The sequence below is a fragment of the Paroedura picta genome, chromosome 7 (assembly GCF_049243985.1).
Source record: "Paroedura picta isolate Pp20150507F chromosome 7, Ppicta_v3.0, whole genome shotgun sequence".
NCBI lineage: Eukaryota > Metazoa > Chordata > Lepidosauria > Squamata > Gekkonidae > Paroedura > Paroedura picta.
The window spans coordinates 42,976,789-43,000,611 of record NC_135375.1 but is presented as its reverse complement, the minus strand read 5'-3'; the positions used below and the strand labels follow the sequence as shown (position 1 = coordinate 43,000,611).

General features: G+C 38.8%; 2 protein-coding genes across 9 annotated transcripts in view; one reads left to right on the top strand and one right to left on the bottom strand.

Annotated features, from left to right (window-relative positions):
- Positions 1–7,533, top strand: part of MCTP1 (multiple C2 and transmembrane domain containing 1) — a 253,452-nt gene extending 245,919 nt beyond the window's left edge. For all 6 annotated transcript variants that reach the window (XM_077347620.1, XM_077347616.1, XM_077347615.1 and 3 more), the window contains 3 exons: positions 1,893–2,002; positions 5,273–5,370; positions 6,378–7,533. In XM_077347620.1, coding sequence (XP_077203735.1) covers positions 1,893–2,002; positions 5,273–5,370; positions 6,378–6,449 — 280 coding nt within the window. In that variant the 3' untranslated portion in view covers positions 6,450–7,533. The remainder of the gene's footprint in view (positions 1–1,892; positions 2,003–5,272; positions 5,371–6,377) is intronic.
- A 6,456-nt stretch (positions 7,534–13,989) lies between these two features.
- The window catches only part of SLF1 (SMC5/6 complex localization factor 1), a 35,359-nt gene continuing 25,525 nt past the window's right edge, over positions 13,990–23,823 (bottom strand). For all 3 annotated transcript variants that reach the window (XM_077347622.1, XM_077347623.1, XM_077347624.1), the window contains exons 14-18: positions 20,829–20,989; positions 20,202–20,335; positions 18,408–18,500; positions 17,581–17,763; positions 13,990–14,745 (exon numbers count right to left, since the gene is read on the bottom strand). In XM_077347622.1, the coding sequence (XP_077203737.1) occupies positions 14,240–14,745; positions 17,581–17,763; positions 18,408–18,500; positions 20,202–20,335; positions 20,829–20,989 (1,077 nt within the window). In that variant the 3' untranslated portion in view covers positions 13,990–14,239. The remainder of the gene's footprint in view (positions 14,746–17,580; positions 17,764–18,407; positions 18,501–20,201; positions 20,336–20,828; positions 20,990–23,823) is intronic.

Genomic DNA, 23,823 nt, shown 5'->3' with positions numbered 1-23,823 from the left:
AATACCAGTACCAGGAAGCAACATCAGCAGAAGGCCTCAGCCTCTATGCCCCTTGTTATTAGATTTCCAGAGGATCTGTTTGGTCATTGTGAGAAAAGATGCTGGACTAGATGTACTACTGGTCAGATCCCTCAGGGATCTTATTTTCTTATGCTATAATGCCCACTCTGAAAATATGTAAAAATGCTAGAAGAAAAAGCAAATGAGAAGGGAGAGAACATCAAGTATGAGGGAAATAGCGAAAGAAATTCTGATTATGAGCTTAATTGTGAAACTAGTTTTTCATTGGCAAAGTGGTTGGTAGAATCATTTTTCTTAATTACTGCCTGACTATTGAGAGATAATGAGGGACTTAATTTATGAAGACAAATGTTACATGAATACTCTTTTGATAGTGATGCCTTTTGCAGCTTTTTAATTGGATATTTTAAATAAAATTCACTAGATACCAGTTTTCTTTTCTTTGGCATCATTATCCACCAAAACAGACTGCAACCAAGAAGTAAGGAAGAGTTTGAGACTAGGAAGGGCAGCCATGAAAGAGCTAGAAAAGATTCTTAACCATAAGAATGTGATGCTGGCAACCAAATTAATTAATATCATAGTATTCCCCATTACTATGTACGGGTGTAAAAGTTGGTTCGTGAAAAAAAACGAACAGGAAGAAAGTTGATCCTTTGGAAATGCTGTGTTGGAGGAGAGTCCAAAAGACAAATAAGTGACTTGTAGATCAAACCAAAGCTGGACTCTCTCTAGAAGCTAAAATGCTTAAACCGAGGTTATTGTACTTCTATCGCATTATGAGAAGAGTCATTAGAAAAGGCAGCGGGATAAGAGATATATAAAAGGACTCTCTCTATGACCATTTATGCACTGGGAACTTCACTGCCCCAGCTCCCATGCAGGGGCACAAATCGGGGGCAGATGAGTTGCACCGGGCCAAATGCTCCCTCGTGTAGGTACAGGAAGAGATGGGGCAGCCTGCCACAATTAAAACTCCAGCCTGCAGCCTGGCATGAAACCTCCAGTGCATAAGCGGTCTATAAGAGACTCTATAAAGGGAGCCAGCTTGCAAGACTTGACCAGGCCTGTTAATGATGGGACATTTTGGAGGTCATGAATTTAAATGGTGCAAAAATGGTCAGAAGTGACTTGATGGCATTTAACACATACCCACAGATACCACATTTGGAAATTAAGAATCAATAAGCACTTTTAAGACTTCCTGACACATAGTAATTGGAAACCTTTCTTCCTTTTTAATGTAATTTTAAGCTCTAGGTTGGTATTGGAGTCTTAGGCAGGTTTGCTCTCTTTGTCTCCTTTATTTTCATGACTAGTTTCTGTCTTTTTTCTCTCTTTCTATTCACTCTAAGGCTGTTCCTTCTAAATTAAAGCTACTAACAGTAGTATATGTCCTCATGTCTCTTTCCGATACATGACCACACAGGGAGTTATACAAGATGGATAACAGAATAACTGGCAGGCAAATATTTCCTGAGTTTCTGGTCAGAGAGAGAGAGAGCTTTAGCGTGGCCAGCTTGGGCTGCATCTGGAAGGCATCATAAAGATTTGTGTTATTCTTGAAAGTGGTTTGTTGTGAGGAAAGGAGAAGGGGATAGAGAAAATCTTTAATTATGTTTTGTATATGGTAAGAAGAAGGATTCTCTCATGGGATGGAGAGTTTCAACCTCACTGGCACTTATTAGAGAGAGTTCAAATCCCACTATCCATTGTACTCTGTCTCTGCCTTCTTAAACTACTTTGATTATTTCACCAAGGACTAACTTTGTTCCATTTTTATATATGCACTCTGCCTGGCTGGCACTTGTACTTTTATTAATTCTGTTAATTGATAATGACCCTTTGGCTTGAATTAATTTTTCATTCAGTACCTTCAACTGGACTGTTCCATTCTTAAGCTGGCTGGCCATTGTTGCCCTCTCTGTGTTCACAGTCATCCTCTATTTCATTCCACTGAGATACATTGTCCTTGTCTGGGGTAAGTAAAGTTTCCCCCCACCTTCCAAAGCTGTCTGTGCTCCATAGAATGAGCTGTTTTTAAGGGATGAGTTATGCTGTCAGTAGTTCTGTGTATTTATGATCATGAAACTACTACATGATGGAAACAGCCAGGTTAGTTAGAAATCACAACTGTGTAAAGATTTAGGCCCACCTGCCAAATGCATTTTTCTTGTCTGGCATTTTAGACTTCATCATACTATAAACATGTATCCATGAAGATTCTTCATCTATCAAACTGCAGCTTTGTCTAGATATTACACTGATTTATTTTCACTACTTATATACAAACAGTGGCATTTCAATTTATATAGTGCATTTAGAACAATAAGCTTTTTCAGGCTTTTATCAGATGGAAATATATAGAGGCAATGCCTAGAAACCAGGCATGAGGGGGTCACCTTTAAATGAATAAAAACATAATGCATGTATGTTGCAGTATCCAACATTATTTTGTACTTGTGTGCATTTTAGACTAGCATTTTAAACTAGCAAGATACACAAATTTCAAATTTCAAAAAACCTTTAATGGCATATAAAAACATCATAAAATAGGGGTAATAATACACAAAATATATTCATGCATTTGTCTTTACAAAGTATTATTCTGGATTTTCTTACTATGCTTAAGGGGAAAAAAAGTTGTATGAAGTCCCCTCAGAATACAGAAATGAATGGCTGAAGAAACAGTTGTTCTTTTATGCAAGTATGTCTACAAATTGGCCCCTTTCCACTTATTTTTAAGAGTTATGAAACAACATATATGCAAAGATTAGTGATGAAAAAGATGAGCTAACTAATGGAGCCCCAGCTCTTTAATTTTCACAGTTGGATACTTGCAATATTCACAGTAGACAGACACGCTGTTTGATAATACTGAAGTTTGCTTTGAATGAATCTGCCAAAATGGATTCCTAGACCTCAGTTGCAATGAATAAGGAGATTTCTCTTAAAAACAGAAAAGAAAAGGCACAAACTGTTCCAGTTGTATGGTTTGTTGGTTGGTTGGTTCTTTTGAAACACCTCTCAACCAGAAAGCTAAGTCCTGACTTGGCTTATAATAAACACTCAGAAACATTAAAAGTACAATCAAACATGTAAATGTTTGGTGTAGTGGTTAGGAGTGCGGACTTCTAATCTGGCATGCCGGGTTTGATTCTGCACTCCCTCACATGCAACCAGCTGGTGACCTTGGGCTTGCCATGGCACTGAAAAAACTGTTCTGACCGAGCAGTGATATCAGGGCTCTCTCAGCCTCACCCACCTCACAGGGTGCCTGTTGTGGGGAGAGGAAAGGGAAGGCGAATGTAAACCGCTTTGAGCCTCCTTCGGGTAGAGAAAAGCGGCATATAAGAACCAACCCTTCTTCTATTTATGCAATGAGTAAAAAAAAACCAAAGAGAAATAAAATAAAACCTATTAGAGTTAAAACATTAAAAACCCACTAAACAATCCCCAAGGATATAATATATAAGCAACAAACAATAAAACAAAATATTATAAATCAGAGGCAAGGAAACTAATTCCAAAGCCTGTGAAAATAAACATGCTATCACCAGGCATTAGAAACACATCTGATACAAGGCAAGTATCCAAAATTGGGTTTCCAAAGCTGGCCTACTGCAACTGAAAAGATGCAGTTAGGGTTGCCAACCTCCAGGCTAGAAAACCAGCTTGTTGTAGTGGTTAAGAGCGGTGACCTCTATTTTGGAAAACTGCGTTTGATTCCCTGCTCCTCCACATGCGGCCAGCTGGGTGACTTTGGGCGAATTCCAGACCTATATAATTCTTACATAGCAGTTCTGTTAGAGGTCTCTCAGCCCCACTTACCTCACAGGGCGTCTGCTGTGAGGAGAGGCAGGGAAGACAATTGTAAGCCACTTTGAGACTCCTTTGGGTAGTGAAAAGCAGAGTATAAAAGCCAACTCTTCTTTTTCAAGTGGGCACTGGAGATCTTCCAGAGTTACAACTGATCTACAGAGAACATAGATCAGTTTCCCCTGGAGAAAATGGCCATTTTGGAGGATAAACTCTATGTATGACACCCCGCTGAGGTCTCTCCCTGCCCCAAAACCTGTCCTCCCTAGGCTCCACCCCTAAATCTCCAGGAATTTCCTAGCATATAACTTGCATCTCTATCACTACTGCCTCCCTCAGCTCAGAACTGGCAGAAAAAGCAGGGCCTCAGAGTAAGGTTCTAATAGACAAGAATAATTATATGGGGGATACCTGTAGGTATCCTGGTACCAAGTCATTTTGGGCAACCTTTTGGAGTCTCTAGGCACCTTTGGAATTCTGACACAAAATTCTGACACTAAAGGAGCTGGACTAATCAAATAATGGCTGCTGCAGGAGGTGGAGTCATACACACAGAGAGAAAGTTTAAGAATCTAATAGCAGGGGAGAAAACACTCTGGGAAAGAAGAATGAGAAAGACTAAAACCAACACTGTGATGGCACCTGCCCACTGAAACAATATTAATTTGCCCAATGTATTTGATGGCCAGTGGCCAATCAGAACCCTGCTGGGGAAGTGGCACAACTGATCTCACCCACTTTTTAAAAACACTTGGTAGGTATCAGGGAATCTATTAACAGGTGTTGTGGTGTTCATGGGCAACATGTCATGGGAAAGTCCTGCCACTGTAGTTTTCTTGTGGCAGAAAGTGTCATATCCGTAGCAAGGATTCACTGGGTAGACAAGTGCTGAAGCATGTGGAGTCTTCACACCTTCAGGGTACACATGGTGACTGGTGTTGGCATTGAAAGTAGTGTTTCATTTGTCTGATTTGTACAATCGCTCTATTTTTGAGGAAGAAGCATTGTGCAGTTCAGGTTGTTTCACATGCAGACCCTCTACATGAATGGCTGTTTGGTACTATTTTTAAGGGAAAGGGGCAGATGATGATCCTAGTTTTCCATCCTGTGAACTACAGGGCTAATCTTGTAGGTCTCTGAACTGAGCTTCTGTTCCCATTTAATGGGGGCTGAGCCACATGCTAGGTAATATTTGATACGCTTCCACATGGCACTAACCTTTATAAGCTTTCAGTTTATAAAAATCACTGATGCGCCTCTCAAGGCAAATTCAGATTTACCTCTCTTTCAAGCAGAAATGAAAACAGGGAAGGATAATAGGAGCAGTTGTGAAGAACCCACTTACAGCCAATCCTGTGTATCAGTCTGAAATGGATTTTAAGTAGACATAAACATTTCATGTTAATAAATCCTGAACTATACCTTCGTGTAGGTATCAATAAGTTTACGAAGAAACTCCGAAGTCCATATGCAATTGATAACAATGAAGTACTTGATTTCCTTTCCAGAGTTCCTTCAGATGTACAAGTGGTATGTATATATATATAAGTGAGCTTAAAACTCTCTACTTGTCATTAACAGTCACTTTAAAAAAACACTTGCTGAAGTTTTATTATTTCACATGATGCTAATATTTCATAAGCCTGTGAAACCAGGTAAAGTGTATTATTCTGATACACTTTCTGTTGTTGGAATTTGTCCTTGCCATGATCTTTACCTCAGAATGCCCTTGGGGGGAATTGTTCAGAATTCTTCAAGTGGCTGGTAAAGTTTGTTTTAGCCAACTATCAGGGAATATTGTACACAAGTTTAAAATTCTGCCTTGCTCCCCCCGCGCTTCTTGGGTTTAGTGATTCCATGGAGTGTTGTGTTTTAAATATGTTTGTATTTTAAAGTAAATAGACCATAATGTTATACTTATAAATGTTAAATCATCACATCCAATCCAAAGAAGGCACCCCAGGTTTCCATTTTAAAATATCAACAGATTTGAAATTTTATTAACTTACAATATTTTAAAACTATTTGTAAATGGCTTTAAGAGTCTAAAATGGTGTTAATATTCAGTGGGATTGAAAAAAAAATCCTGTTCTGCATACTGAAAGGCTTGGTGCCTTGGTTTTGTATCTCCCAAAAAAGCAGAGCTCTTGGTGTTCAAAGGAAAAAAGGGCAAAAATCCCACTTCACATAAACAAGCTCTTTAAATCCAGACTGCTGAGAACACCCAAACTGTGATGAATTTCAGTAAGCACTGCTGCTTCAGTTCTCATGGGCCTGGGAGCGAGAACAGAACCAATGGCTCTGCATAGTTAATATTCATACAAGTTGTTTTGCCCAGCAAGGTATGCACAGAGGAATGACTGCCACTTTGCTGGTAGAGGAAATTTGACCAAGCAATCTGCTAGAGGTTGGAGTTTTGTTTTTTTGGCATTTCAGGTGCAATTCTTGTATAGCACTTCTCTCCTTCCAAAGAATAATATCTTGCTCTTATGCTTGAATTTTTTTAAGTTATTGAGCTGAACTTTATGTTTAAACAGGTGCAGTACCAAGAACTGAAACAAGATCCTACTCACAGTCCAAGTCGGAGGAAGAAAAACAACCCCGGCTAGCCGGTTTGATGTGCTGCGGAGACCAGCATCTGCTCTAGAAAAATAAGTCTAAGACCTAAGGAGCATTTCCTCTCTATAAGCTTTATTTCTTTTGCCTTTTCATTACAATGGAGAAAATTCTAAATTCTTGTACATTCTTGTAAATTCTGTACAAAGGGATTTATCAGTGAAAATATATTTGTACAGGATTAATAAGATGAAGGTTTCACATTTGGCATATGCTTTTTGCAAACATTCTTAGATGAGAGGGCCCATTGATAGAATGAATGTGAAATGGTAAGTGATGGGACTCAAACAATTGGTTAGCAAAAGGGGTGTTAAATTAGGCTTTTAATTCCAGCTCTGATTAATATTAAAAAGGTAAAGATTCATGCATGACCCATCTTTTTATCTGAGAAAGATCATTAATATTGTTTTATATATTTTCTACATTCCACTAGCAGTATAATGCAAAGGAACACAATGACTTTTATATTAAAGAAATCAGTAATTAGATCCTGCTGCAAATAATCAAACCAACTGGGGCTTGCCTGAACATGAGCAGTCTAAGCTATATGTGAATGTTTGACTGGATCTCCAAAGATTTAAAGAGATTTCTTAACACTTTTATCATTCCACCACAAGACTCTTGAAAAATACACCTGTATCTGAAATACTGCCAGGTTTATAACTGACTGCATATCTAAGTTTTTATATCCTCACACCTTGATTTGTATTAACTGGACTAGAGAATAATCTGCATTTTAGTCCAACTGTAAAGAAAATATTATCAGACTAAAACCATATTGCTTTGGTGTCAGGGTATGAACACCTTTTGTGCACAAATAGAATGCTGAAACAAAAATGTTTGCTTCCTAATTAAAATGCCATATTAAAAGACTTTATAGCATAGTACCTTGCCATGGCAAATGATATTATAGAGGAAAGATGCACGATTGGAAGAAGAATTGACATTTGTTTAATTTCTTTATTGCTAGATCAGTCCTTCAAGTATAGAAGGGAAATATGGTTTACATTGCAAAATATTACTGTCTAAGGAGTCGCTAGAGATATTTTGTTAAGCTGTGACCCTCAGAGGTCAGGCCTTACAATGATGATGAGCTGAATATATACACCTAAGGACCTTATCGGGTAGTCCTTACAGAGAACTGTAGCTCCAAGTGAGGTCCTGAAGGACCAAGTAAGGACAAATCTGATTGTGAACTCTCAGGAAAGAGAGAAAGTCCCTGTTGATCATACAGGGCATTCAGTCTGATGTGGTTGCTTACCAAGTTCTGTTGCACTACTGACAAAATAGTACTTTGGGGTGAGGGAAGAGAATAATATTGTATGTACAGGAAAATGCCTAACTTATGCCTAAAGGTATTCTTAAACTGCATTTATCATGAAAGCTGATTTTGAAAATTATTTTTATCTTAAAGATTTGTTGCTGTTTCTTACAAAGGAGCTATTTTGATCTTGCCTGTTTATATAACATGTTTAAAGAATGCCAAACAAGTTCTCTTACTACAGAGAGGGCCTGACCTGAACATGCTGTGGTTGTGTCTCCAAGTGGTAGTAATTTATTTAATTTGGACATGTACTCAGATCCTGTCTCTCTTTTTTTATTGCTGACAAAACAATATGCCAGAGTTAACCTTACTGTAGGATTTGCACTGATGTGACTATGGAGGCAGGGCTTCTACAATGTTCAGTTTAATACACAAACCCCTTTTCCCCTCGTTATGTGTTCACTTCATGTTGTCTTATCATTCTTCAAGCCACTTTACCAGTACAAAAGGCTTATTTAACTTATTGACTCCATTAAACTCATATAACAAATTGTTGGCTTTGATTTGGATATTTGGTGGGTTGAATTTTTGTTTGTTTGAAAGGTTGGTTTTGTATTTCTTGACAAAGTTTTCTCACAAAGTAAAACATTTCGGAGTAATAGATTGCATACACTTTGATATGGTGGGGGCACACAGTGGGGGTCCTTATTTCTTTATTCCCCTCTCTTCGCCTAACACAACCACGTATTCAGTGGTGAAATAAGCAACCTGTGCTGTGTAAAAGTTGTCTCCTCTGCATATTTTTCAGGGGCCATCACATATTTTCAGTCTTAGAACCAATACATGAGAATTTTTGTTAAGTGATTAATTAATACTAAATTTTCCATAAGAGTTTTTTTCCCAGTGACTTTTCTATAGGCTGTTGCTGTTCTGCTTTAGAACGGAAATTTCTTTGGGGAATAACCCTGCCTCAAGTGTTTCAAGATGCTCCTTGTGATAAAATTAATTCTGGAATGAGCATCTACACCTGTTAGGCTCCTAATTTTGATATTTCACCCGAGGCAAATTTTTAAAACGGATTTTGTTTATGGCAATATTATTTTGCTGAAAAGCAACTTTATGAGCTTTTTAATGCAATTTCAGATCTACAGATGAAAAAACTTACATGTTCAATTTTTCTGTCTTATTATCCTAATTTTAATTGTACATTTTTGGATCTCATCACCGAGTAAGGATATTGGTTTCCTTCACTAACTGGTATTATTTAGAGTGCAAACATTAGTGGGGCGGGGCTCACCTAGTAGGGTGGCAAAAAATTCATATGAACAAGTTGAACTTCTTTTACCCAGTTTGGAAAACATATGGATAAATTCAAATTAATGAAATTTACCTCCAAAATGTGCATTAGGGAAGCAGCCAAAGCATTTTACCATTTATACTCAGATATCAGAGCTTCAGGATTCAATACTAAAACAGTGTACAAAATGTAAAAAAACCACAGCAGTCTACCCACCACTGAAGGGGTTAGGAGCGGGACATACTGTGCACAGATAGGATTCTTTGCTAAATATCTACTTAGTGATCATCAGATTTGCCTGATGCTGACTTTGCACACAGCTAGATGCCAGGCAAGTAAGCCTTTATGACAGTTGTCATTTAGTTAAGGTGGTGGCCCCAGTGATTTGGATATTATGCCCAGGTTCACCCTCTTGTCCCCTTGTCTTGGTTTATTTCTTTAGTTATAGACTGCTGTTTCAGTCTATTGTTTTTATTGTGGTAATTGTGGGAATGGAATAAGAATGATGAGATATAAATATTTTAATACATTGTACAAACCTATCATTCACAGATTTCATATGCTGTTTAATATTGCTGAAAGTGTGTGTCTTTCATGACCTTTGATGTAAGAAGTATGAAATGCAACCTCTCTGCAGAGGTGTAATGGGGACTGGGGAAGAGCCCTTGTGGTCTACTAAGAGATTTTTCTTGGGGGGGGGGATCCCTGGATTAAGTATGCAGTAGAAAAGAACTGATTCAGACACTTGTTATAGTGGTTAGGAGTGCAGACTTCTAATCTGGTGAGTTGAGTTTGATTCCGTGCTCCCCCACATGCAACCAGCTGGGTGACCTTGGGCTCGCCACAGCACTGATAATGCTGTTCTGACCAAGCAGTAATATCAGGGCTCTCTCAGCCTCACCTACCTCCCAGGATGTTTGTTGTGGGGAGAGGAAAGGGGAGGCGAAAAGCAGGTAGAGAAAAGTGGCATATAAAAACCAACTGTTCTTGTACTAAAACCATAATTTGTACTTTCAACTAGCTAAATTATTGCCAAATATCATTGCAGTCCATCTTCCTTCATGATGTAGAAGGCTTTTATACCTGAGTATGCTGAAGCCGTCACAGCTCATATGAAATTAAAATTAAAGCTTCTTTTGGGATCAATTTTCCCCACTAAGAACTTGAAAAACATGATATAGCCCGACTTTGAAAAGATAGTAAACCAGCAGTTTTATTAGTTGCTGTAGGCAAACCAGTTAGTAATATTTCAAAGGCTTGTTTTCCTAAACCTAGTTCTGCTACTGCTGTAGTACAACATACTTTCAAACACATTATTATAGATTTGCCAAGAAAAGTATCTTAATTTAATAACAGGAGTGAACTCCCTATAAATACATCCATGGTAAAGCCTTTGATAGGTGTACTCAGCCATTTAATCTTATCAGTGCCCTCCCTTCTTTTTGTGTTGAGTATGAAAAGGCATATCAGGGAACAAGCAATTCCTCATGTTCTGTGAAGACTCCTAAAATCATAAGGGGTTGATAGAGAGGATATGCTATGCTATCATCAATCCACGTGGAATCCATATTAAAAACAAAACATCATTAGCAGTTTAAGAGCCATTAGAGATAGCATGTGCCCCACGCAGAAAAACTTAATGATTGACTGACTGCATCAAACTGACACATGACATTTATTCATCTAGGAGTATTCAGCCCATAATGTAGGAATTTTAGGACATTGCAGATAATGCAATAATACCTTATTATTTAATAAGCCCAGAAGGATCACAGTTATTTTTGTAACATCGCTGAATTATGCGACATAAAATACAAGCTGCTAGAAGAATAAATGCTGAACTCAGCATAAGAAGTCCCCCAAAATTAAAATTTGAAAACAATACTTCTAGCACCGCTCAGTTTGATTCTTTGGATTGATTTTAGTTTATTGGAACTAATGGAGGACGGGGACACCTTCATTGGGGGGGGTAGTTTCTTTACATCCTGTCTCGTGAAGCATGTGATCACTATTTTGTGATGTTTAAGGCATAATAGGAATATACCATCACTTTAATTTAAAAAATTGGTCAACATTAGTTTGCATGTTGAATACTGAATACTCCTGGGCACTACGGCTGGTTTATTTTTCAGATGATTTTTTAGTTTAAACTGAGCTATTAATTTTTGTATATTCCTTTTAATATACAACACTTTGTACCTCACAAGAACAACTGCCCATTGCCACCAACAGATACCAGAGAGGCAGTCATAGTCCATCAGCTGCCCAGGTAGAACTAGAATTTTGTGCAGAATAACCTACTAAAACATAGAATGCTATAGCTCTTTTTGAATACAGAAAGCTTTTAAATTTAAAACCTTTGTATCCCACCTTTCTGTCCCACTATAGCCTTCAAGTCTTGTTCAAATTCTTCTAGGTATAAAACTTACACAGTAAGTAATAAATTGTCTGCTTTGAGTTCTTTGCGATAGTTACCTACAATATTTAAACATGTTTAAAAGTTACTTTTGGTTACATTGCTCGTGTTAAACTAAAACAGTTTGCAATTATTTCTCGTTACCTGTCAGTCAATTGATTCTTGCTTCCCAGAGCAATTGCAGCACTTAACAGTCCTAAAAAAGCAATCTGTGCTTACCCTTTGTCTTCAACTATAGGCTACACTTTTTTGTAAACATAAACAGTCATTAAATTTCCAGTTTTCCCCCCCAGAATTCGATACTCTGGCAGACTACATTGTACATGTTACTTGCTTAAGTGTAACATCTTCAGCCTCTCTCCCCTCGTCTTCTAGAGTAAAATACCAATTTTTCATAAGGATCATTGCTTTTTCATTTGGCTTCCGTTTCAACTCTTCAACAGATTATGGGTGCCAATATGATTTTTAAATTTTATTCTCTGTGGGTAATCAACTTATCAAAATTTTAATTCCTTTCTTTGAAGGGGTTTGTTCTGTTTATAACAAGTTTGGTCTTTATAAGAAGTGGACAGAACAGGCTTCCGCTCTCTTAAGGATCAGTTTGGATTCAGGAGTCCACAAGCAATAACAAATGACCACTCCAGTCATTTCCAGATCAGGGCACCCACCGCATTGGTTTGCCTCAGTCTCCCTCATATCTACCCCATTCTAGCATGTCCTGTCATTGCCCTCTCTGCTACTGAGGTCAGGTGGCCTGCTGTGCTGTTCTCCCTTTTGGCTCAGCAGTGGCCCCACCAGCTAGCTACCTGGGTAGTGCAGTCAGCCTTTCACTGTGACCTTGTATCTACTGGGTCTGCCCAGCCAACTGTGCTTGGTCAGACTGGGGCTATGCCCTTCCCATCATTTGTTAATAGACTCATTGGCTGGTGTTGTGTCCCAGGTTCAAGCTGTGTTGGTTTGATCTTGATTGCTGCTGTTTCATGCTGCGGGGAAGTCCAGTGAGCATGATGGGACAAGATTTATTACAGTTTTTTTATAGTTCACCTTTCTCAATGAGATTCTTTTTGTACAATATCTCCTGCAACAACTAATACTGTCATTCCTGTATAGTATAGTACACAGAATCTGAAAACAGTTTCAAAAGCTGGCCATATTAGTTTGCAGTAGAACAGCTAAATGCAAACCCAGTAGAACTTTGGACACCAACAGGATTTTTTGGGGTATAAGGTTTTGTGATTCAAAGCCCCCTTTATCAGCTACCAATTGAAACTGAGCAGAAGCCATTCTTCCTGTTTCTGTACTGTCAGTTGGCTAACTTAAAAATTAAAGGTTCTACCAGTTTAATAGGGTTTGTTGTTGTTGTGTATGTTATAAGACATACAAACCCTATATATCTGTATGCAATAAACCAGTGTAAGAGTCATTGGCTCCAAGGTTGTTAAAAGCTCCTGCCAATCACAAACCTCTCAAAGCTGCTTAGGATGCTACCTTGGTCATGTTATATATCAAACACATGGTTAGAGATCTATTAGAATCAAAATAAGGTGTACATGTCTTCATCAGGCATCATTTGTAAGAAATGCTAGCTGGTTTGGTGCAGGGGTGGAAGCAGCAGGTGAAGACAGGCTCCAGAGTGAAATCTCCTTGACTGTTTTGTTTTGGAGGTCAAAAGTCAACCCAGAGCTCTCTCTAGTCTAAAACTGGTAAATTTACAAGACAAAACCAGCTTGAGCACCTTCATTGTATTAACTGCCATGAGACCACACCTCATTGCACAAAAGCTAAACGGGGAGTTGTAATGGGCCATTTGTGATCAGCCAGCTGTACTGTTTTCCTGCCTTTAAGTCAAACAATGATAGTACCCAAACATCTAATCCACTCTTGAGTTTTTCAATTACAAGAAACTGTATGTATTCCAGAAAAAGACAGTATTTATAGTAATTTAGTATTTTGTAATACACTATTAACTATTGGTAATTTTTTTCTTACTATTTTTGGTCTAAGAGCTAGATTTGAGTCCAGTAGCAGCTCAGAGACCAACAAGATTCTTGGAGTATGATTTTTTGAAAGTCAAAGCTCCGGTTCATCAGATGACAGACAAAATATACATAAAGCCAGTAATACAGGATGCTAAAGGTAAAGGTAAAGGTATCCCCTGTGCAAGCACCGAGTCATGTCTGACCCTTGGGGTGACGCCCTCCAGCGTTTTCATGGCAGACTCAATACGGGGTGGTTTGCCAGTGCCTTCCCCAGTCATTACCGTTTACCCCCCAGCAAGCTGGGTACTCATTTTACCGACCTCGGAAGGATGGAAGGCTGAGTCAACCTTGAGCCGGCTGCTGGGATTGAACTCCCAGCCTCATGGGCAAAGCTTTCAGACGGCTGCCTTACCACTCTGCGCCACAAGAGGCTCTACAGGATGCTACTCATGTTTTAAAAACACATTTGTGTTTCACGAATCAGTTATGGAGATTTGAGTGAGGTGCTGCCATAAGTGTATGTAAATTAATGTTGTACAAACTTATGACTGGGAGGAAGCGGTTACAGCACAAAAGATAATGCATACAATGCTTAATTTATTTCACCTTAATATTTACATTTCAATAAAACAAAAGCAGCTGTAAAATGATCCTACGCAGAATATGGCTGGTAGATCATGGAACCAAATCCATAGGCAAGCTGTAGGAAGGAGCTACAATGGATTAGTATAAGACAACTGCTACACTTCAGTGTTTTAAGAGACCATCTAGTAATACTAGGTGGTGAAGCTAGACAATATTCTCAGCTATTAGATTTAGGGAACTGACTATTTTGGAAATTTGTTTGCCAAATCAAGACTAGACAGCTGAATTGCCATTGCAATTTGTTGTAGTGTTGCTGCAAAGGCTTCCTTCTGTTCCCCTGGACATTGTTTAAGTTCCTCCATGGTTATCTGAAGATAGACTGGAAGTTTCTGAAAGGTTTCTAGCTCTCTAAAATAAAGATCTATAAACCAGTGGGCATAAAAGCGACTATTACACTTGAAACCATCAGCTGTCCCCAGCAGTGGATTTGTGGCTAACTTTTTTAATGTCACAGGAAAGGGTATAAATAAGTTATATACAGAACAAAAGTTTAACAGCATTTTACAAAACAGGATTGCCCAAAATTCTATCTGTTGATTAAACAAATTGTTTTTTACTTGTGCATGAAAGTCCTCTACTGTAGCTTCTGACCTAACACTATGCAAAAGATCTTGCTTTGCCATCATACACTCCAGGTAATCCAGTGGGAATTTCCCTTCAGAATCTATCTGTTGCAGCAGTACTGGCCCTGTAGAACATGAACAGGGAAAAAAAAACATGGATAGGTTATGTTATCTGTGCAGATTTCTTTGTTACTTTTTAAAGAGAGAACACACCCATTTTCAATCCACCCTTCCTCCAAGGAGCTCAGACATGCCAACATGATTCCCTCTGTCTTTGACCTTCACAAATATTGTTGGATGAAGTGCACGTAAGAGAGAGTAGCTTGTTCAAAGTCACCGAGTGAGTTTTTTGGCTGAATAGAGATTTGGACCCAGATCGCTCTGACAGCAGTTAAAAAAAAACATCCTCCTCCCAGAAACCAAACCATCAGTTTCAGCAGTGGGAATTTCCAGCTCAAGGGCTGCATACAGCCTGACAAAACTTTTTTTTCCTGAACAGCCCCAATTATCTGATAATCTAAGTTTTGGCAGGATGAGATGGTCAGTCTCATTGTGTTTTTCAAAAAAAAAAAAGTTTATTGTTTCCACCATGTTTCAGTTAATTTACTTTCTCTGACAATACTCTTGCAAAGTATGACATTTATTTTGATGAAAATGTGATTCAGAGATCATGCTGAAATATTTGAATAACACTGAATCCAAGTGGTCCATGTTATTGCCAAAGTCCCTTTCCCTGTCTGCACCCCCCCCCCCTACAGCAAGTGCATGGAGACAGGAAAATGATATCCTACTAATTGCTCAATTACTACCATTTCCAGTATCATAACAAGGTACATTTAATCCCAGCTCTTATATTTCAAATGTCAGAGCAGCCATGGTAGATCAGACCAATAGTCAAACTAGTTCAAGCATACTGTTTCATGCAGTGGCCAGGCTAATGCTCCTGGAAGACCTAGAAGCAGGACATCAAAGCCAATGTTTGCCTACAAGTGGTTGCTCCCAACAATAGTCTTCAGGGGTTTACTACTTCTGAATACAGAAGTTCCATTAGCTGCACTGGCTAGAGCCATCCATTGATGTCTCCATCTATGAATGGTTAAAAAATGAATGGTTTAAAAAAACCCAAGGTCTTATGAATTGTTAAAAAAACAATCAATGCTATAGCTAGACTTTCATCTATGCATGAAGTGCTAATTGTCTGTCTTTTAGGAGGGAATGATAGAATCAAGTCTCTCCTTTGACAGGTGAATAACACCAACAATCCACAGATTCTTCTGTGCAGCACTGTGAATACAGCCTCATGCAAGAACTATAGATCAATGTGAGCACACATTAAGCTTAAAAAAAATCAGCACATCAGGTGCTGCTGCATTACAGATTCATCTGATAGCAATGCATTATTTCCCTTAGTCCATATGAGCTGGATGTTTATTGAAGATGAATGTGCAATGTAAATTTCCTTAAATGAAATGTTTTAAGTTTACAGGAGGGAAAATTGGAATGATAAAAACTATTATCCCGAAATCATCAACCCACTTTCAGAAGAGGTAAATTTTAATCTCCACAAGAAAAAAAATATTTATAATATAGGGTATTATCAGTATGTAGCCAACAGTATCGATGAGAAATGCACCACCCCTGCAGTTTTGATGAGTTTCATCTTTTTAAAAAAGTGGTGGTAGGTCAGGGGCACAAAAGAGAGGAAGTACCAAAATATTCTAAAATATGGTTACAAAAATGAATAATTATATACTGAATGTGCAAAATAGCTCACGTCATGTTGCCATCAAACTGCCTGACAAGCCAACGCATGGCATGTGACAGCAAAGATAAGTCTGTGCACACTGCCTGTACAATTGCCAGAAGACCTTGATGAATGAAAGTGCAAGTAGATCTTCTCCCCTAGGACAGGGGGATCATCCACTAGCTATTCTTCACCGACACCCAGGAAAAATGCACATCTGTCAGTGGAATGCCACTTTCTATTGAGGATTTGGGCTCTCTGTAATATTGGCTCTTGCATCACTTAGACCGATTGAAGTGAGGCCAGGTATTGGCTTGGCATGTCAGCTGCATGGTGCAGTAGATAAATAAAACACCTGGGAGACAGCATTAAGGCTAAGCACAACATACACATAGAGAGAAGAGCAAGGAATGTATTGATCGTGAAATGATGTCAGTCAGAGACAAAGAGAGTAGCCTTTAGGGGGCAGGAGAAGACTGCAGTTGCACAGAGGTCTTGTGAAGCAAACAAATCCTGAACAATCTATGTGTTTGCGCAAGCGGAGTTTAAAAACAAAACAAAAACAACCACCTGCCTAGATACTGCACAGAAAAAGAAAAAATGCAAAATTAAAACATACATACTTCAGAAGCAGGGATAGTATAAGACATACAAACCCTATATATCTGTATGTAATAAACCAGTGTGCATGCAAATTTTAAAAGATTAATGCATGTTTTGTAAGTGGCAATTGTTAGCCTCAACAGAACATTATGATTTAAGGATTTAAAAATAAAAAACAAACTCTTTATAATTCTTACTTCTCCTTCCATTATCAAACTAGTCTCTAGAGGCAGACTTTATCATTAAATATTTGTTTCAAAAAATATAAATCAAATTGCATTTAAATCTAAACAGCATGAAGCAATTAGCTAAAAGTATCTTCAGTTAAAATTTGTTGTAAAAAATACAAAGTTAAATAGCTATCGAACATTTTCAAAACTAGACATTCTCAAGACATTTAAAAAGAAAACCCGAAATTCAGCAAATGTGAAAAAGCAGCTGAAGTCATGGCTTACTCAGCTGAGATGAATATAAAACACAGAAAAGATACACATCAATAATTATGAAACCTCAAGCTTTCAAAATGACTTGTAAAACAGCCTCTTCCTTTAATACACAGCAATTTTTATGGACACAAAATTTTTCTAAGCTGATTTAACACAAGTCTACTCACCTCCATACTGAAGCAGCAGCTTGGCAATGTCTATATGTCCGTTCACCAGTGCATCATGCAAGGGAGTCATCCCATCCACTTCACTGAGCAGGTCTACCTCTGGACAATGTTGCAAGATTTCATGGACACATACTGTGCTACCATGGTTACAGGCTTCATGCAAAGGCGTCCAGCCAGCGTAGTCTGAATTAAAAATCAAGGGAAGTTTCCCAAACCACAAACAAGAAAATTAGAAACAGGATGCTTACAGTATTATAATTCACATTCCTCAAAGACAAAATACTTTATACATAATACTGTGAAAAATACTGGAAATAAAATAATTTTGCATTATATTTTAAAAATGAAATTAGCCAAGAAATTTGCTGGGGGGGAAGGGGGCAAGAATCTGCTTCAGTTCTCTTCTGAAGATACTGCTTTCTTTCAACAAACAGAATATTGTTCTTCTAGGGTAAAAAGAATCTGGAATCTGCATTCAAAATCTCACACTGACACAGAAGTCCATCAGACTGTTATATGAAATTCTGCTCCTGGATGTAAAGCTGAAGATAATTCATGCTTCTTTTGTCCCCATATCTATTCTTAAAAGACCACAAATGAGTAATTTTCAAATCCCTGCTCTGTGTTAAAAGAAAATTCACACACACAATTAAGTGCACTAAATGACTGGGTCAATAAGCTTTAGTTACAAGCTACCCATAAAAATCTTTTCTTGTTTTCCTTTGATGAGATTGTGACTTAAAGCAATGAAAATAACTTTGGAACATATCACAGTTATTTCGGAGGTTTAATGTGTTGGTTCAACAGAGAAAATAAAAATTGCTTACCTTTAATGTTAATATCTATTTCTGGTAGAGAGAGAAGATGAATCAATCTCTTCACGTTGTTCCTTCTGCAAGCAATATGCAGGGCTGTCTCTCCTACCATATAACATTAATAGATTATACCAAACTAAGCAAAATGGCAACTGAAGAAAATAATCAAAGTGCATGGAAATTAGATAATCTGGCTACATGCCAATGAGTTCAGTAATGAATGATATTTTCTTTGTCCTTTTTAAACACCTTTTAAAGAAAATTCAAAGAGCTCTGAGAGCTTCTGTTCCATCAGAGATCCAGCAATGAAGCTATACTGCTAAAGGGTTAACACAGGAATTATCTCCCCCCCCCCAGCTATAAAGCTTCAGTCACATTATAAAAGCACCAAATGATCACAGAACACCAAAAATGCTTGGTTTTGAAGCAATAAAACTTTAGAGTGCAGTTGCCCTCCTTTAAATTTATTCATGAACTTACATTAAGTGTATGGTTCTTTTTACACAGCATTTGCAGCTTAATTCAAATGAATGTTTCTGGTTAAGCATGAGGGCCTCTACACACTCAAGTATAATTCAGAACTTCAAATCCGTTAACAGATGGTTTGCTGTTTCTCAATAGGCTGTCTGGCTTGTCTACAGTGGTGGTGGGGGGAGAGAATGGGGGATGGAGAGGAGAGATGGAGATTTAAAAGAATGAAGCAGTCTTAAGAACAGGGAACACAGTCCCATTTAGAACTGGAAAAAGGGCAATCCCCCCACCCCCAATTGAATGGCAGTTTATAGGAATTAGCCCAATTAATTGTCAACTGTCTATAAAAACAAGAAGCACTTATAAAAACTGGAAACCAAGATGAACAGTAAGTAATATTTTGGCCTTTTCCCACCCCCACATTTTGAATGCTGGGCTAAACCAATGCATATTTGTGAATTATATGTAGAACTGGAATAGATAAGAAACTAGATAGGCCTTCATCCAAAACTCTGCAAGTAGCTGAATATTCCCCACCCCTAAGCCAGTTCGGCTATATTGATGCTCAACAGAATACCGATACTCAACAGAATATTGTTCTAACATAATTATTTGACTGTCTATGCTAATTTAACATAGGGCAGGAAGAAAGTTACTGGTAAATCATGAATACATCAAGGGTTGTTTTAACTTATTGCACTGGGCATTGTTTAGAATATAATTTTTAGTTTGATGCCCAACTGCTAACCTAGACATATATAATACAGTTCAAGCAAGAGATATAGACCAGGTATGGGCACTTTATTAAATGTATACTTTAAATAGAGCCTGACTGAATTACTGAAATACTCTTAAAACCTTTAGATTCCAGCAGACTAAAAGCCAAATGCATTTCATACCCTGGGCTCATTGCCTAGAAGAAAATAGTTCATATGCTTAATAAGCCTATGCAACATCGCATACACTTCAGTCTTTGTTCACAAAACATCTAGAACTAAAAAAAAGATGAAGACTGAATTAGACTTTCAAATCAGAAGGCTGCTAAGCACAGGTTGAGGTGGATTAACAAAGTAAAGGCAGACAAGACTGGAATATGCTCAAATGAGACGCATCCCTGCATTTACGAGCTGGGGTGTGAAGGGTCCCAAAGGGGAAAAAAATATGCTTCTCCTATCACATAAGATTATTGCCCTTCCTTCAAAGTTCACAACATGTGACACAAGGAAGTTATGCTTGATCTATACCATTAGAAGATACAATATTGCCTTCACCAGGCCAAAGAAAGTACACAAAGTGCTTCACATGTTTACTGCAAATGTTAGGTATTCACCATACCTTTCAAATTAACCTTTAAAACATTTATCTGTTTAGCTGAAACATGACAATTCTCTTTGCTATGCGATATCTCCACTTTGGCTTGGTTTCTCACTTTATTTGAAACATGACGACAGTTAACAGTGGTGTGCACACTAAAATGGAAGAAGACAATGTTAATTTACATTTAAAAGATGACAGTAGTTTTATTAACACATTTGCTACTCTAGCATGCAAACAGGTACATTAATATGCTTTCAGAGTTGGAGAGATTTTGAAATTCAGGTTTTCTGTGTAGTTTTGAAACCTTCACTATAGTGTATACTTGTAATAAACTCAAGCAATCATTCAATATACAGGGCTTAAACTTTTTTTTAAAGTAATTCTCTGAATAGATTCATTTCTCTTGGGAAGCAATTTACATTAATAGTGGGAAAGTATGTGCAGCCTACATACATATATAGTGCGAGAGAAAAAAGGAAGGTAAAAACACCCTATTCAGATGTGTTATAGGATTAAAACCGCTTTCTGCTAGGCACAGTAATTTGCAGACAACAACATAGGTCACATAAAGTTCAAGAAATGTGTCAGGTCAGAAGCTGTCCCCCACAGCAGAATAAAACTGGTGATGTTATAGGTATTACTTACGGTACATCAGACAGCACTTCGGCTTGGTTCTGCTTATCACCATTTAGCATCAGTAATGCCCTCTGAGACTCAGGGCAAGGCCACTGTCCTATTTTCTTTGCTCTCTGCATCCTCTCTGTCCCACGCATCCCTACTTGTAAAGCAGGTAGATAGGAACAAACCTGTTGCAAGAACAACATTGAATCCTGCTGTGCTAAAGCAATACATCAGCACACATCTGGTAATTACAACTGCTAACAGGATCCTTCAGATTTAGCAAGTGTTATAACTATGTAGTTGACTACCATATCCAGCCCTCAAAGGAGCAACAGAACATAAGAAGAGCCATGCTGGATCAAACCAAAGCTTCCATCTAGTCTAGCATTCGGCTCACACAGAGGCCAATCACCAGCTTCTAGGAAGCCCATAAAACAAGAAGTATGCAACTTCTGCATTCCCCAGCAATTGATTTAAAGAGGCATTCTATCGCTGGTACCGGAGGGAATAGATACCCATCATGATTAGTAACCTCTGATAGCCCAAGACTCCACAAATTTGTCCACTCCCCTTTTAATGCCTTCCAGGTTGGCAGCCAGACCACATTCTGTGGCAGCAAGTTCCAAAAATACGGGGTTGCATTTACATGTAGCAGTTTTTCATTGATGTCAAACTCTATTGCACTAGGCCATAGGCCTCTGGAATGAATGGTCCAACCAAAGCTTTATATGTGGCTTTTGTTGACTTAGCAGCAGCCTTTGACTCATTGATGTCTTGTGTGCAGACACACATTGGGACTGTGCAAGTGCAAGCCAACGACAGAAAGCTTTCTCCAGCTAAGCTCCTATAGGGGGCACTACCGCCTCGACATGGAACACATGGGTTTGGATACCTGCCAGAATGCACACGTGATCAGAAGCAGAGTGCCCCACTCCCCCAGTTCTGAACTGCTGCCTTAAGCCCAGGCCAGAATGATCTGAGCCAAGACCTCCGAAGATAGAAGGCTCACAGCGGGGAGGCAGGGAGGGAATATGTGTCTACACACAAGACATCAATAAACAACAGTTACAGGTAAGTGCAGCCCCATTTTCATTATCCATCTTGTGATGCAGGCCCCACATTGGGACCTTCATGAGCTGAGTACATGAGAAGGCAGGGTAAGCCCTTAGGAGAACAAGGACTGGAGGACTGCTCTACCAAACTCTGAATCTCTCCTGTCTTGGAGGTCCATAGGGCTTTATGAAAGTCTCTTCGCTTGTCCAAGTAGCTGCCCGGCAGATGTCCTACAAGGGAACACTTCGATGGAAGGAAGCTGATGAACCCAATGCCCAAAGGGAGTGTGTCCAATAGGGCAAGGATGCTTCACAGCTAAATAAGCTGCTTTGATTGCAGACACCATCCACCAAGAGATAGTGCTGGAAGATTCTTTGTTAACCTTATTAAGGGCCCAGAAACAAATGAATAAAGAACCTGTTCTCTGTAAATCCCGTGTTCTGTAGAGCTCAGATGGGGACAAGGGAGAGGAATCCCCGAAGGCGTCATCCATGGAGGGATCAGAAGCTGTGCTGGGCAAAGGGGGAGGGTGAGCGGCTTCACCGTCCTCCATTTCCACCTCCAAGGTGTGGGTATGGGCTCATTGAACCCAAAAGCCATCCACAAATGGATGATCCCACTTGCCTACATAGATCAGAAATGGATCGTATGAGGCCCTGGAAGCTGAATGCCAAAGGGTCGGTTGACACTCCAACCTAAGGAATGAGGCTTCTTGACTGGGAACCAAGGGGGTGGGACTGGATGGTGTGTGCTGAGTTAGTGGAAATGACAATGCAGATGGAACCGAAGGATCTAGACATTTGCTGGCTGAACCATAGTCAGAATGACTGGAATGGTCTCTGTGTTTGGACTTCTTAGACCTCATGGAATGAGGTTCAGAAGTTTGAGGTACCGGAGCTTGATCCATAGTGGCCTCCATAGTAGAGGGGGCCAGGGGCAGAGTTAGAGAAGCCGGTCTCTTTTCAAGACAGGTCAGAACCAAGGCATTGAACTAACTGAAGTGGCCCCAGGGGTATGGGAGGGAGTTGAGGATGTGGGCTCAAGGCCAGTTTTGGAGGGCCAGTAGAGAGGGTTTAGAGACTGCATGGAACCATGATTTCAGGCAACTAATGGTTAAGCTCAACTGTCTGAATATGGATCACTCCACTATAGTTATGTTCTGTCAGATCAGGATCTGAAACTATGAAGTTTGTTACCCACAGGTAGTCTTAGCTTTACATATTCATCAGAAATAATCAGTCAAATCACTTGCTGCGCACTTTATGAATCCCTAGGAACACTGGTATTCTAAGAAGGCTTCCCTACAACAATAATCTCTCATAAATTCAAATCAAATAAAAAAACTGTATTAACAGTATCTATTACAGATCACATAACATCAAGAGATCACATAACTTCAGGAATCATATATCAAGAAATAACACAAATGAACCATCATAACATTTAAATGAGGAAAAAGGGAATTATCCAGAGTTACTGACAATCAATCTCTGCAGTTCCCTAGCTACTTGATTAGTGACACAAGAGTTCTGCTCAGATCTCTCAGAAATTACCGTTCCTCATTTCCAGTACACTAACATATATGCATGCTAAGTGGTTGTGGTAAAGTCCTTTAACTCTGGTACTCAGTATATGGACATTAAACAGAAGCAAAAGTACCCAATGGAAACAGAAATAACATGCCTACATTTGACATATTGAGAGGGAATGAAACAATAAATTGTGTCCCAGAATCTAAGCACAGATTCACCCAAACTTAAAGGGGGGATGACAACTAACAATGTGTTCTAAAAGAACTCAGAGATTTCCCCTTCCTCTACATCATTATAAGCTACATACCTGATAAATAATCACCATCTTATTTGTCACAGAATATATGGTCATTCCATTTGGTCACCCCATGCATGCTCAATGTTGTGATCATAATTCCATGACAAAAGCAGATACCTCAAAAGCTCTTTCAAGC